The sequence below is a fragment of the Calliopsis andreniformis genome, chromosome 3 (assembly GCF_051401765.1).
Source record: "Calliopsis andreniformis isolate RMS-2024a chromosome 3, iyCalAndr_principal, whole genome shotgun sequence".
NCBI lineage: Eukaryota > Metazoa > Arthropoda > Insecta > Hymenoptera > Andrenidae > Calliopsis > Calliopsis andreniformis.
The window spans coordinates 4,531,975-4,547,166 of NC_135064.1; the positions used below are offsets into that span (position 1 = coordinate 4,531,975).

The following is a 15,192-nucleotide window of genomic DNA, read 5'->3' on the forward strand; positions in this document are numbered from 1 at the left end:
ATAACTATAGCGAACACATAAAAGTACTAAAAAGAAATTGTTTCAGCTCAGAAAAAGTTTTTTCAAGCACTTTTTTTGTAATTGTTTTAAACAAATGCGATTTTTTAGTACCGGGCACGAACTTAAAAATTTGAAAAAAGTTGAGAATATAGTCTTATTTGTTTTCTTTAAATTGAAAATTGACCAAATGAAAACTGATTGAAAGTAACGTTGCGTCGCGTCGAAGCGTACCATGTGCAGCCTAGTCGTACGGCACTAATAGTTAGGCGGCTATACCTGTAATTAATATAGGGGGTATACAATAATTAATTATTTACTAATTTTAACAATTTTTTAATTTTGTCTGTAGAGTAAACTATAGAATGTGAGAATAGGATTATATTCTCGATTTTTTCAAATTTCTAAGTTCGTGCCCGGTACTAAAAAATCGCATTTGTTTAAAACAATTCGAAAAACTGCTTGAAAAACTTTTTCTAAACTGAAACAATATATTTTTAGTACGTTTATGTGTTCACTATAACTACTCAGAAGCATATTCACGAATGTTTAGTGGTTCAATAGTTATGATTTTTTCGAAAAAATCTTACCACTACACTTTGAGTAGTTGTAAAACCAACAATTTTCAAAATTTTGAAAAATCCTTCGACACACATTGAAGTACCACTACAGACTACAACATATTTAAATTTGAACAAAATCCGAGATGGTACTCCAAAAAGTGTCCGATTTCCATGAAATGACCCCAAAACAAAAGTAAACGATTAATAAAGTAATACACAATCATTAGCCGGCGAATTAAATCATTGACTGACTTACTTCGCACATCAGAGCTGTGCAAGCTTCTGGAATTAGTGTTAATAAGGTAAAGGCAGAGTCTAATACCGCAGATACTCTATAATATAGACGGACGCCGCTCAGGCCAGTTTGCCGTTTAAAGTCACGATAAGAATTTCTACGCAACAAAGGAAACTGCATTGCAGACGATCACAAAAGTAAAAAATATTCTTTTTAAAATAAAAATAAAAATATATATATATATAAATTTTTCCACATTTTAATTAACACAAATTCAAGTTTTAACGATTTCTCGTAAAAGTTCGTTTGAATTAATTACTAGCTGTCATGGCGTCAATTTCACATTGGCGCCAATTTTTGTCACTTTAATTCTAGTCCAAGGGTTGTAACAGAAAAGAAAGAGAAATTCAAGACATCTGTATACAACCAAATAGATATTTTAGAAAATAATACTTCGATGCAAAGATATTAAATAATATCAGATAGAGAATAGAGAAGAAACCAGAAAACCGATAAAATTTTACTTGAAATATTAAAGAAATCTCTAATCAAAAGTCTATTAACGTTACATGAAAGTAGTAATAGGAGATAAATGAGAACAATGTCAATGAATAAAATAAGAGTAGCAACAACAACATATCGACAGACAAATAATATTGACGAAGTTTTCGAAACATCTAAACTTCCCAAATGCCACTGAACAAATGGCACAGAATGACGACTGATAAGTGGTGGGAGGAGAGATATAGTAACAGTTAGCGACATAGCGACAGTAGAAATGTATAATTCCAGTCGAAAAAATACGATAAGTATGTTAGCTTTTCATCTGGTACTTACAATTTCAATGTTATCCTGAACCAGGTTAGCTAGAAACGAATGCTATAAAATCACCTTTCAACATTAATCAACTTGTTTATCTACGAATAAAGACTACAATATTTTTATAGCATTGCCTATATTTCAACTGTTTCTCCTTTTAAAAATTGGGTCTTCAATGTATCGTGCAAATCAGAGATACATCTCAAGTCTTTGCACAAATTCATTGGCATATGAATAGAATTTATCATCCCATTTGCTTTTGTTGTCCATTTTATTAGAGTTTGCGTACTTTTGCAAAACTTCATTGGGTGCGAAATTCAGGTTGGGTGTGAAATTCTAGGTATTCCTATCTTCATGGAATTAAAAAATAGGTTAGATGACGTATCTATGTTGTACATTGTTAATGTTACTGTTCATGGGGCAAACATAACCTCGTTATTGAAAAATACTTGTTAGAGATTTAATGTAAATGTAAATACACAATGACTGATATAGAAATACTTAGTACTGTTTTATCTGCGATTGATAGTAATACTAAGAAGCCGGAAGAATTTTTGAGGTAAGCAGTTGTCTTTTAATATTTTCTTGTACTAATCTGTACTAATATGAAGTAATGAGCATAATCAAGTGTTTCTAGTTTTATAATATTTTTCCTTGTAAGTGTTTTAAGGTAATTAGATTATATAATTTCAATTTTATTTAACGTTCATAATTTGTTAATGTTTTAGCGTGCAAAACCAAGCTGCTCTAGATTTTAAAAATTCGATTAAACGTTTATACGATTTTACAAAAGAACAGTCACAGAGAAATACAAACGCTTTGCCTGAGCTTGTAACTGAAGGTTTCGATGAAGAACAAATATGGCAACAACTTGAGTTGCAAAATGAAGGTGAACTCGAGCATTTTTTGAATGGCATTCCAAAGGTTTTAGCTGTAAGTAAGAAGTTGACAATACCAGTTACCACAACAAAACCTGAAATCACACAAAACGATGAAAGAAATTTAGAGGAAGAAGATGAAGATATGTCTGAAGAGCAAGAAGAAGAAGAAGAAGAATCCATGGGAGGTGAAGGGGAAATAGGTATTTTGAAGAAACAGAAGAGACAAACAAAAACACATAAGAAATCCATAGTGGATGACAAGTTTTTCAAGTTAGAAGAATTAGATGAGTACTTAACAAAAGAAGAGAAGAAGGAAAAGCAAAATGAAAAAAGTGGACAAGAATCTGACAGTGAATCTGTAGATTTATTTAATGACTTTTCTGACGATGATGATAACACTGAAGAAAAATTGGTAAAATATGCAGACTTTTTTGATAATCCACAGAGTGAAGATGAAGAAGTTAATGATGCTATGCGTTATAAGGATATTGAGAATAAAGGAACAGATGATGACGGATCATTGCATAGTAGTGATATGGATGATGTAATGGACACAGACAATGAAGAAGATAAAAAGTCTTCCAAGAAAAAAGTTACATTCAATCTCACTAATGATTCTGATGAAACAGATAGTTTAGAAAATAAGAGTACTAACGCAGAAACTGCAGAAGTTAAGTCTTCTCTTGAAACACGTCAAGAACGATTACAAAGACGGATTCAAGAATTAGAAAAAGAAGCACTTTCAGAAAAACCATGGCAACTTAAGGGTGAAGTAAGCGCAGCAAATAGACCACAAAATTCTTTATTAGAAGAGTTTGTTGAATTTGATATTACAACAAGGCCTGCTCCTGTCATTACTGAACAAACAACATTAAAATTGGAAGACATAATTAAACAAAGGATAAAGGACAAAGCATGGGATGATGTTGAAAGGAAGTTTAAACCTGTAGAAACTCCATTTGAATATAAAAAAAAGTTGATTTTAAATCAAGAGAAGAGTAAAGAAAGCTTGTCTCAAATTTATGAGAATGAATATCTTAAACAGAAAGAAGCATTAAATCCTGACAATGAAAAAGAAGAAGAAGAACCAAAATTACACATAGAAATTAGGGAAATGATGCATTCATTATTCTCTAAACTAGATGCCTTGTCCAACTTCCACTACACACCAAAATTGGTAAGATAATCATAAAAAGATTTTGTTCTTATTATAGTTTGTGTTACATTTTTGATCATTTTCATGTATCTATTTTAGGCTAAACCAGAAATTAAAATTATCAGTAATATTCCTGCAATTAATATGGAGGAAGTAGCTCCAGTGGGAACTAGTGATGCTGCCATGTTAGCTCCAGAAGAAATTAAAGGTATTCACACTGGAAAGAGTAGCATTAGAAAACAAAAAAATTAAAACACTTTCGATTTTGTAGCATTAAATTATGTTATGTATTTATTTTGCAGCAAAACCGCGAGGTGATCTGATTGGTAAAGCAGAAAGAACCAAGGCAGATATGAAACGAGAACGACGACACAAGAAGATGAAGCAGCGTGCGCGACAGAAGGTTATGGAACAGAAAGAGAAATTGAACGCAATGAAACCAGGCGTTGAGAAGAAATATAGAAATGCTAAAGCCGCGGAATTGGTGAAGAAGTTAACCAAGAATCGAAATATAATAAAAATGGATGAAACGAGTCAGAAAGTACCAAAATCGTCTACTGCATTCTTTAACCAATTGCAAGATCAAGTGAAAACTCATATAAAGTCAAAGACTGATGTGAATACTAAAAAGAAACAAAAAGCTGCCTTGTCTGCAGTGAAATTAAAATTGTAATATTTGTACAAAATTATTTAAATATAAACGAATTTGTTATACAGTTCTATGTTCAACTTTGTACAATTTAATTTCAATGGTATCTTTGTTTAAATAAAAATTCTTAATATACATGAAGTACTAATAAAAGTAGAAAGATAAAATACATGGGGTTTAATAAGTATTCCAATTCTGCAACGCAAATGTGGATTTTATATTACCAATTGTTCCACAGTTCATACAACTTGTATATTTATTTAATATAAGCGCATGGGTGACAAGTCTATAAAGAGTTTCATTTCTTTTTTAAATAATTGCATTGCATTGCAAATTTCAGGTAACTACCTTCTTGCACGAAAAATTAGGTTTCGAGCGAATATTGCTTTCACATAAAAAAAATATCAAGAAAAATAATCGCGAACAATAGAGGACAAAAGATTTTAACATGGTTAACTGATATGTTTTAAAATTTAATTGATTTGCATAAGTATATTGATGTCTTTAACGACTTCAATGCATATTTTAATTATTGTCAGAGCAATATGATACTGAAACTACTCTCGACACAGAATAATTAAAAAGAACTATATGCGTAATTTATTACTTTATGTATTCATGAAAACTGTTCCCAATTCATTATGATATGCTGCGATTTTTTTTTAAATCTTGTTTATAAGAATTTGCTAAACATGTACAAATGCACTAAATCACACGTGGTTATTTATAAATGCAATTATTTTGTATGTGTAACATTATCTATATTTTTTTTCTTTAGGAATATCTAAAAATGGTGTTTCTGCACAGAGAAGCAAAAGTGGATTACATAATTTTGTACATCACTGAGTTCAAACAATTCTTTCTTTTTCTCTTTTGTCCGTTGAGTGTCGACTTTACGATTGCACTGTTTATAATTACAAAGACCTAAATTAAAATAATTAAGCTAATCTTAGAAGTCTAACGATAAGCTGATATTAAAATTACCGTGATTTGTGTAGAATTTGATTGAAAAGTTTTAAAAATACTTTTTTCCTCCTTATTGTTTAGAATGCACCTTCTTTAATACCTATCAAAGTGTTCCTTTCTTTTGTACCAAATAAAATCTCTAGTGCGAAGTTATGCCCTATTTACTTATTAATAAGCACAGATGAGGCGTTTATGGTAATGTAAAATGTGATGATAATTGTACACGATATACGCAGTTCGATACAATGTTCATTTCGAAAATTTTAACAAAGTGCTACTTCTGAACAATTACAAATCTCACACGCATTTGTTTTTCATCCAAAAATTTATACATTTACTTACATCCATTAACAATAGCTCAATGAAATTCTAGGCCTTTCTCTATCGTTATTCTTGAACTTCATGTACAAGTTAAATATACCTTACCACTATAATAATTGCGATCTTCTTTCTTTAAAACAATAAGAAAAGTTAAAATTGAATACTTAAATTACATTTTCTCTTAAAAAATGTTTTTTTATACTTTAAATTCAGATCAACAAAAGAAATGAATAGAAAAAAGTATTTTAAAATTATTCAATAGTCATGATCTTAATTCGCAAAATTACAAAAATAAACGAATATAAGCTAAGAAGTGTAAATAATACTTCTCACTTGAACAATTTTCACATATTTCTCGTCGCATCAAATCCTACAATTCATTAAAAGTTTCCTAATCCTCATCAATTGATCCATCTGTGCGTATTATAAGTGACCATTTTTTAGGGATATTTAATGGCACTTTCACAAAATTGATGTTCACAAATTTCGGCAATTTGTTAGAAAATCGTGTACGATAATTAGAATCGTACTATTTAAGCGATAAGAAATGTAATTTCTTATGAAGGAAATACTAAATCGATGAATTAGGTCAATGAATTGAGGTTAGGTCATCTAAACCTCAATTCGAATAAACTGTTTACACGTGAGGTGCTAATTGCGAACTTTCATACCAGATTGAATGCTGAAGTAAAAGTGCGGATTATGATGATTCCGGGATAATAACCCTAGACAGTATCGATGATTCATAACCTTAAAATTTCTTTAAGGTAAACAATTTGTGGTCAATGCTAATTCTTTATCGCTACTCAAAATTGGTATTAAACATATTTAGTTCTTCGAAACCAGATGCTCCACCTTGATCTTGCAACATCTGTAACATATCTGAGAGTTCCTGGGGTTGCGTGCCAGGTCCACCTTGAGCAGGATGAGGTGGCTGAGCTTGTCCAGTCACTTGAGGATTTGATTGTCCACCATCTTGTTGAGGTGTTTGATGTTGTTGGCTTTGCCATCCCCACATACCTAAAACGTACATTTATGTGTCCTTAAAGTTTATTATATTTATTTATTAAGTATTGATATGTGTAGTGATGTTCAACACAGTTTCCAGAATAAATTCGTAACTACCAGCCATTAGTACAGTCGAAACTCAGTAACTCGAGTTATGGATGTTTCGTCTTATTGAAGTTTTCGAATAAGACAGGTTTTATATACAAAAATTCAACATACAGAGCGTTTGAATATAGACTAATATTTTTCTATTGTAAGAGTCCAAAGAGGTAGATTATGCTACTTTATGTTATTACTTGTTATTGTTCAAAAAGTCTGCAATTTAATTTTGTGTTGCTATGTCAACATTGTTGATCAACAACATTTTCCACTGTGACCAAGGCAGAAAGTACGATTTCCTCAATATTCTTACATCCTTTTATGAAAGTTCGTAGGACGTTAACTGTTCGAGGGTCCAAGGATAGGAATACGGCGGGTGTCGTCTTATATTCCCGAGCATTCGGGGCAATTCTAATAGTTGAAAAAAAAGGAGACAATATTTGATTATCTGTTACTGACACGTTATGACGCATTAATTATTTCGAGTTGTAGAGGTAGTGGTGATAAAAGCTCGACTCACGACCGATTTCTTCACCTTCAGTTAAAGTTAACAGGAGGTTCAGGTACAGGGAGCCTCATCAATTCGCGACTCCCTAGGCTAGTTACATTCCAAAGTATCAATATTGAGTTCAGCTTCAAAGTGGAAATGATGAATATTAGCAAATAAATGATCATTCTTCAAAAATACATTAATTCGGTTTTGGAGCAGCAGTTTAATATTGTTATTTTAAACGATGTAATGTAACTAATTTAATGGGGAATCACCAATCGATGACTCATCATATACTTGAACTTTCAGTTAATTTTAAGTTCAAGATAACTGGAGATGAAAAGATAGTCTGTTATAGAGATAAAGTTCGATCTGCAGAGGTTGGGTTACTCCGAATTCGAATTGCAGATGTATAATAACGCACCTAAGCATGTAGCAAATAATTCGAGATAAAGTAAGTTTATATTTGGACTTGTAGAGGTTTTCACAGAGGAGTGGATGGAAATGAACATCATTGTAGTCTTATGAAGGTTCGAGTTACTGAGGTTCAACTAAAATTATTAGTTACAGCCGCGGTATTAACATTCTTGCAGCTATTAATGTTTAATAAAACCAATCTTACCAGGATTATTAGGCACTGTTGTGACTGCATGATATTGTGTAGCTGGTGTCCTAGCACCGCTACTTAATTGAGTGTACGTTGGTCCGCTTGGTGATCTCGACGGACTTAATTGACTGTACTGGTATCCTTCCGTTACTGGTTGCTAAAGAATAAGTATGTATATTTTAGTATTTTTTAAAGTAAAACAAAAGTTGTATTGTATGTACATATGTACTTACTTGTCTACCAATGGTCCATGCTTGCTGTACCGGAGTTGGGGATGTATTAGCTGGCTTTTGAATTCTACTTAAAACTGAAGATGATGCGTTCTGCTGTCCAGGTGAACCGTAAGCTATTGGCGATTGCGTTGTTTCATATCCCTGATAAACGTTTTGGGTACTGGACGGCCTAGGCTGTTGAGGACCTAACAAAATTTGAAATATATTAATTAAATTATGTGACGAAAACTTTGGGTTGGTCTTCTTAATTAAGAAGATTAATTAATACTTTACCTGCTGTAGCTACAGTTGCCGGGTGCTGCATCATGTGATGTCCCGAATACAAAGGATCCCTGGCAGGATGTCTTTGAAGAGAATAATCTAAGCCAGGTTGTCCATAAGCAGGTACAGCTTCATTTTCTGTTTGACCATCACTACCAGGATGGAATGACCTAAAACAAAATTTAAATATATAACACAATAAAGGAAATAAATAAAATAAGAAATCTAGGATAACAAATCATACCTTGCATGCGTGTTTGTGCAGACGATATATTCAACTTCGTCATTAAATGGATTCAAAAATGCAAATGCAGACGTCCGTAACCACAACCAGTCCCGGTTTTTGGCTCGAAATCTGTACATCACAGACACAACTTGTCCTTTTGTCTTTAGCACTAGAAAGAAAAGTATTCATTAATGACAACGAACGCAAGAGTTGTTTTATATGGTTTTTAGGACAGCTCACCTTGCTCAAAGCTCTCTCGCATGTGCGTTAAATCTTCTGGATGAAAGAATTCGTAACACGGATGACCTAAGAGCTCCGAGGGTGTGTACCCTAGAATTCCACCAACTCTTTGGTCCACGAAGGTAAATTTACCTTCTGCTGAATGACGTGAAATAAATTCTGAAATATGAAATTAATTTACTCGATATTTCTTCTACCGAACAAGATAGCTTTTAAAATTTATGAAATTTGAATTTTACTATTCAACAATTTTATTCACAAACTTATACAAATAAGATTTGTAAATATCAATTCTATATAATTATGAAAGAGAAACTTACCATTATTGCTATTAGAACCTGCTAAATCGCTACTATTTGGTGTACTAGTGACCTGAAGTCGTCCAATGGCGACCAAGCAGCAATTGCTGCTACTGTTCTCATCTCCAACTACACCATCAGGTCTAGCTTGAACACTACCTGGTCCCCTGTCACCTAGACCCACACCTGGTATACATGGGGGAACAAAATCACCTACAGCGTAAAACTATGAATCAGTTTAAGGCCCCCCGTAACCATCAACTGATTATGATTTACATGCTGCTAGGTATTCTTTAAAACTACATTAACTTTAGTGCCTAAGAAATAAGAAAAGGAAATGGCGAAGGTTCCCGCCATTCCACTGGACAACACGATTCCCTTATTATGCATCGGGAGCCATCGATAGAGCATACAAATTCCGCGTCAGTTCGTCTAGGCTAGGATAGTTTATCGGTATGCCGACTTGTCTGTCGGCTGTTAGGTCAGCACGATTCCATTCATTCTTATAAACCAATGAGAGAGATACTGTCCTGACCTGTTCGGCCTCTCTAGACGGCTCTCTTAATTTATAGTACAAACGTCGCTATCCCCGTAATTCTACGAAGCCACGAGGTTCGTTCATATTCCTACAGCACATCGTCTCCCTCGCTTTAAAATAGAAAGTTGGCGCTATGTCGTGGCCAACCGTTATATGTCGACGATTAAACGACGACGTTGACGAGGAAGACGATAGCAACGCAATATTGGAACCCGTACCAAACTCACCGGTAGGAGGCCAGTTCTTGATGTACCCTGTACAGTGAACTACCGCGTAGTTCTGACCATCTCTGGCTGGAGGACCCAGTGAGTTTCTTTGCTTCATACGATGTAGACCGTGAGCTGCTGCCATATCCCCAGTCGTTTGAAGGTTGCCGACCTTCATGCGACAGATGAACCCTCTTCTGGAGCCCATGCACATCCTCATTGATGCTGTAGAATAGATTGTTACTCGATCGTTTCCTTATAACTTAATTTACCTTAATATCGAAAGAGTTAAGGCGGGATACCACCATGAAGCGTAAACAAATAAGCAACGTTTTTAGAAATTTTTTCAGGGGTAACTAGTGAATGAAAAATGTACTCTTTTTGGGACAGTATAAGAAATATAGGTGTCAGTTGTAATTTTCAATTTTTTAAAGATCAAAATTTTGCAAAATGGCGGAGTTGTTTGGTATTCTCTTCGGATAGAACATCAATTATTAGCCGTCGCATTAGATAAGAACCGGGTGCTCTAAAATAAAAAAATGTTTGCTTATTTATAAACTAGAAACTATTATCTATAATGTAGCGTACGATTTTCATATCTCAATTATTAGATTTTTCGTAGATGATAAAAGTTGATTTCTTGGAATAAAAATTGATGTTTTTCTCTTAAAAATGTTACCAGTTCTACAATTATAAAAATTTTCAAAAATCCGTATGTCACATTTTAAATAATAGCTTTAGTTTATCAATTAACCAAAATTTTGTATTTCAGACGTGTCAGTTTTTATCAATTGTGACAGCGAGCAATTAATGTTCTACTTGTAAGAGTTTTGGGAACAGCGAATAGCTTTGCCATTTTGTAGAATTTTTACTTTTAAAAAATTGAAAAATAAAATTGAAACTTTATCTATTTTTTGACGCGTCAGGGTGGTGTCCCCTCTTCAGTTAGATGCAAGTTTAAGGTATATATTACTAGTCAAAAGTTTAGCATCGTGTTCTAAATTGAGGAGAATAAGGTTATCTTGAACACATGGCTTTTATAATAGTAATCAGTTATATTAATTTATTGTATTATTTTGAACGATCAACAAAGACCTTTGCAAATATTGTTACAAATAACTTTGAATAGAATGTATTTTTCTATATATATAGTATAACTTTTAAGCGGTAATATTACTGAAAAGTCTATTTTAAGATTTTCAAGAGCATCAGCTATATTAATCATATTTTGGAAGAATTTGTGTAATTCTATGGAAGTAGGTTAAAGATGGTAATAGTAATGTAATCCTTTAAGTCAAAAGGTGACTTAATCCTTTATTAAAAGTCAATAACTGAGAAATCAAATATGTTCCAAGGTATTTAAGATTTATCTAGTAATATAATGAGGACTATTAATAATAAGGTATCATCCACTTACATTGGCCTTCTTTTTTCACAGTTCCTGTTTTAAGATCCAGTACCCTGCCTCCATGCTGGGGTTCTTCGGCGCTCAACTGTTCCCTCACTTTCTCAGTGTCATCAGGATGAAGTTGGGAATAGAGACTGGTGCCATACCAGTCGCTTTGCGTATAATTAAGCACCGGTGCGACGGAGTCGGAGACATAGATAATTCTACCGGTGTCACAGCTCACGACGAAGAGGAACCCATCGGCAGCTTCTAAGATCAGGTGCTTTAGCTCCTGATCGGTGAGAAACGATGGTTTGTACGCGTTGTCTGTCGCTGTGTTTCCTGTACCTAGAACAAACAAAATTTTATTATATGTAGTTACTAGTTTGTATAAAAGTTCTTGATTCATAATTAAGTCGGTGAGTTGAGAACAGTACAAGTACAAAAACGACATTTTCAGATATTTCATCTTAATTTGTAGTACTATGTATTTTATGTATCTGGATCCTAGAGCCAGAGTGTATTAAGTCCATTTTTTCTCCGTGTAATTTAATATACTTTGGTGTTGGAATCCAGATATAGTCTTGAAATTATTTAAAAATGGCTTAGTTTGGACTTGTACTGCTCTTCAACTCACCGATTCAATTATATTATGTAAGGAAAAGGTAACTATTCCCAAAGAGGAATGAAAATGTCTGACATTGAGATCTAAATAAAGAGGATTCGCTCTTTCCCTAATGAAGCTGTCCCAATTTCATGACTTATGTAACGCTTAATATATATGAACCCCATCGATCGATGAGTGATCCTGCTGGTTGCTCAGCATCGAATGCACGTGTAACAAGGAACACGTTTCAAACGAAATGATTACTCGTCCAAAGGAAACGTGCAAGTACCCCTGCACGTGTAAATCGAAGGCACAGATTTTGGGATTGTATCCACTCTGTATTTCTGTAATTACTAGCTTCGTCTTCTGTTGAAATTTGGTCGCAACAAATTTCTACTTCAGGCAGACATCTGAGCAACATGTAACTAATCTATGATTACAAATTTATGAAACAGAATTTTATAAAAAATAGAGTTCTACAGTTTTGAGATAACTAATTTCTGGCAGTAATTTATTTTATATTCCACCTACTAAGAAACACTTGTTATAAATATAACACAGGATTCTATTTTTCATGGATAAAAATTGTACACGCCTAGGTGTATGCAGACTTTTAAATTCAATATTGATCTTCACGTTGCTAATAAGATTTTGAACATACACGTAATTTAATTCATATAGTTCTAATATTAATAGTTCTTCTAAATAGTAATTACACGCACTGATAACAATTCATTTACGTAAAATTTCATCAAAATAAACATATACCTGAACGTTTTAAGCAGATTCCACCAGGTGTCCAAATACTTACAGATGATAGTATTGTACATAATATAAAGTGTCCATACTGTCGAAACGGTGGAGTAAGAGAGAGATACCGAACCATGGTACCAAAAATGAGGACAGGGCAGCTCGGCAGCGTAGGTAACTATCGAGGTGCAAGATCGGAATTGCAAAGCGGACAGGATCCCGCGAGGCGGAGGAGAGTGAGAGCGGGGCTGCGATGCGATCTTTACCCCGATATACGGAGAAATTCCGGGAAGAGGTACTTTAACGACTTCCAAACAAGATCTATGGAAGACCCCGGGTGACCTTCGTTACCATTACCTTCCACGTCGAGAACGTCTTCGATGGACATTAATGCTGCGCTATTCGGTCGGTTTCCTTCATTGGCGAAGGAGGGAGAGAGAGAAAGAGAGATGAACTTTTATCTAAGGATACCCTCTAGCAATCTTAGCACGCTTTTAATCTGGATCTGTGTAGGCGCTATTACTTCTAGTAGAAATCATAAATCATAGTTCTTAGATGATCCCTTGGCAAGATCTACAAAATACGGAGGTATCTTTAGGTTGCGACATATATTCCTTTTGATGAGGTCTAGTGTTGCCCTAGGGATTGTTAGTGTGAGAAATTGACACTCTCGTGGTGTGTGTACTGTGGATAGTTTACTGAATCATGTTTTTTAAGATTTGACATAACGTTAAGTTTCTTCAGTACAGGAATGTTGTAAATGAATTAAAATAGTGACTATGAGACTCGAATTTTCTGTAAGCCTTTAGGAATTAGGAGATTCGAATTTAGTATAAGACACCATAAAACATTCATTGCTACATATTTCTGAGTCCTAAGTAGATTAAGAAAAGTCCTTTAAAATTCTTCAATGAAGAATTAAGCACTGATCCAGGATTTCTATTTTGGAATTATTTCTAGTAAAATTTAAAAACCTCCTAAAATATACATACTTCCGCTACCTTGAAACACATGGTAGCGTGGTAGCCCAAGGCAATGTTTCACCACATTACAACTATTTACAAATTCAAACTTCTAATTGATTATTTAAGTTCACAGCATATCTTCATCCTAAGCTACATACCTCCTCCGGGACAAGACCAAAGGCAAACCGAACGATGCGCCAAAAGGGAATGAGAAGTCTAGAAGGCGAATACGGTTAAAATCAGTGGGTCTGACGCGTCTCACGGGTGCAACGAGGACGAGGGGGTGGTGCGTGTACGCGCGAACGAGCGTCGACGTATCCCCGGGAGGCGATAGCCTCTTCTTCTCCCGGTCAGGTAAAAGAGAGAGGCCCCTCTGGTTCGAGCAATTTGTATTCAGCGGCCCTCTTGTCGGGAAAGAGGAGAAGTGGCTATAAACAATGCGACGCACCACCAATACTTAGGTGGAATCACGACACGCACACCGATCCACGAACGATGGGGCCCTGTATACGCGCGCGTGTGCGCACGCACTGGCCAGGGGCTAAAGGGACAGCCGACCACGAGAGGCAACTCCACCCATTCTTGCACCGGAAGCATATATCGCGCTTTCTGCATTCGATATGACCACCGTACGACGAAACCTTCAGTGAATTACGACCGTTCCGGTACGCCACCGGCCGGATGAATTCTCGTCAGAGACAACTGACAAGAGGCGGCTGAAACCACGACACTGGCAACATCCCTTCAGAGAAGCTTAAGTTATGTCGTCACCGAAGCAATAATGGGGAAATTTTTCTTACTGTTTCGTGTATCCTGAAAAAGTCGCTGCTTGTTGCCGAATGTTTCTCCAGGTTTCTCTAAGCTATGTCTACGCTGAAGTTATAGCGAGGAATTTTTTGTAGCCTCTTTGAAAAAATAAAAAGAAAATGCAAGACGCTTTTGAAAGATGGGTTCTAGACACAAAGACAATGAAAAGTTTAAATGCATATATGCCCGAAAGCGCATAGCTTTTTAGTTATACACTTTAGGCAACAGGAGATGATGAGATGTTCCTCATTGTTATGTCAGTAGAGACATAACTTTAGGCTACATATAGTAGTTCATGAACGTATTTGAATATTAGACTGAAATATTGTTAATTTTTTAATTACCGTAACTTCTTAAAAAAAGTCGTACGGTAACTTTCTTTAGGTCATTTTAAAGGACAACTTCTCTACTTTCACATTCCTAAGTTGAATTTCTATGAAGGTGTTTCTACACTAAGAAACAGATGGGAAAACGAAAGTAATTTTTCTATACAAAATTTAAAAAATTTAAACGGTTGCAGTTTCTATAAAAATTGTTTATGACATTCAAATCACTATGTATTTAAGCATTGAAGCCTTACGTTTACAAAATCCTTCATGAAAGTTGATACGTGACTTTTTGTTACCGAGTTAGTTCATTTTGAATGAAGTTGCTACCGACATAGTATGTAATACCTACAACACAATACGAGGAGTTTATACGATCGATCACACACAAGATATAAGCCTTAACTAAGTAAGTTTGTTGTTGTGAACTGAAACGAGTAAAATATCGTTTGATTTTTGTAGTTATAACAATTATGATCGAAGTTAATTTGCATTATGGATATCTATATATCAGTGGTACTCTTCATTAAAAGTGGAATAATTTAGCAATAAAAAC

The 15,192-nt window shown here is 34.5% G+C and overlaps 2 protein-coding genes across 6 annotated transcripts in view; one reads left to right on the plus strand and one right to left on the minus strand.

Annotated features, from left to right (window-relative positions):
• The first annotated feature begins 2,033 nt into the window (after window positions 1-2,033).
• LOC143188857 (U3 small nucleolar ribonucleoprotein MPP10) lies at window positions 2,034-4,717 on the plus strand. The gene is made up of 4 exons (XM_076393343.1): window positions 2,034-2,173; window positions 2,343-3,672; window positions 3,751-3,859; window positions 3,954-4,717. Exons 1-4 carry the CDS (start codon window positions 2,097-2,099, stop codon window positions 4,322-4,324), a joined length of 1,887 nt encoding a protein of 628 aa, XP_076249458.1. The 5' UTR covers window positions 2,034-2,096; the 3' UTR covers window positions 4,325-4,717.
• Window positions 4,646-15,192, minus strand: part of Tgo (Aryl hydrocarbon receptor nuclear translocator homolog tgo) — a 54,703-nt gene continuing 44,156 nt past the window's right edge. For 2 of the 5 annotated variants that reach the window (XM_076393338.1, XM_076393342.1), the window contains 9 exons: window positions 11,212-11,529; window positions 9,807-10,019; window positions 9,072-9,263; window positions 8,752-8,910; window positions 8,530-8,680; window positions 8,298-8,455; window positions 8,025-8,209; window positions 7,807-7,948; window positions 4,646-6,607 (listed from right to left, as the gene is read on the minus strand). In XM_076393338.1, the coding sequence (XP_076249453.1) occupies window positions 6,390-6,607; window positions 7,807-7,948; window positions 8,025-8,209; window positions 8,298-8,455; window positions 8,530-8,680; window positions 8,752-8,910; window positions 9,072-9,263; window positions 9,807-10,019; window positions 11,212-11,529 (1,736 nt within the window). In that variant the 3' untranslated portion in view covers window positions 4,646-6,389. The remainder of the gene's footprint in view (window positions 6,608-7,806; window positions 7,949-8,024; window positions 8,210-8,297; window positions 8,456-8,529; window positions 8,681-8,751; window positions 8,911-9,071; window positions 9,264-9,806; window positions 10,020-11,211; window positions 11,530-15,192) is intronic. The other 3 variants (XM_076393341.1, XM_076393340.1, XM_076393339.1) reach the window with 3 other exon arrangements.

What these genes read in the sequence shown, in the direction of transcription:
- LOC143188857 (XM_076393343.1), top strand. Translation starts at nt 2,097, where the DNA reads ATGACTGATATAGAAATACTTAGTACTGTTTTATCTGCGATTGATAGT. An exon ending in TCCACTACACACCAAAATTG is followed by an intron (nt 3,673 to 3,750) that starts GTAAGATAATCA and finishes TATCTATTTTAG; the next exon opens with GCTAAACCAGAAATTAAAAT. An exon ending in AGCTCCAGAAGAAATTAAAG is followed by an intron (nt 3,860 to 3,953) that starts GTATTCACACTG and finishes TTTATTTTGCAG; the next exon opens with CAAAACCGCGAGGTGATCTG.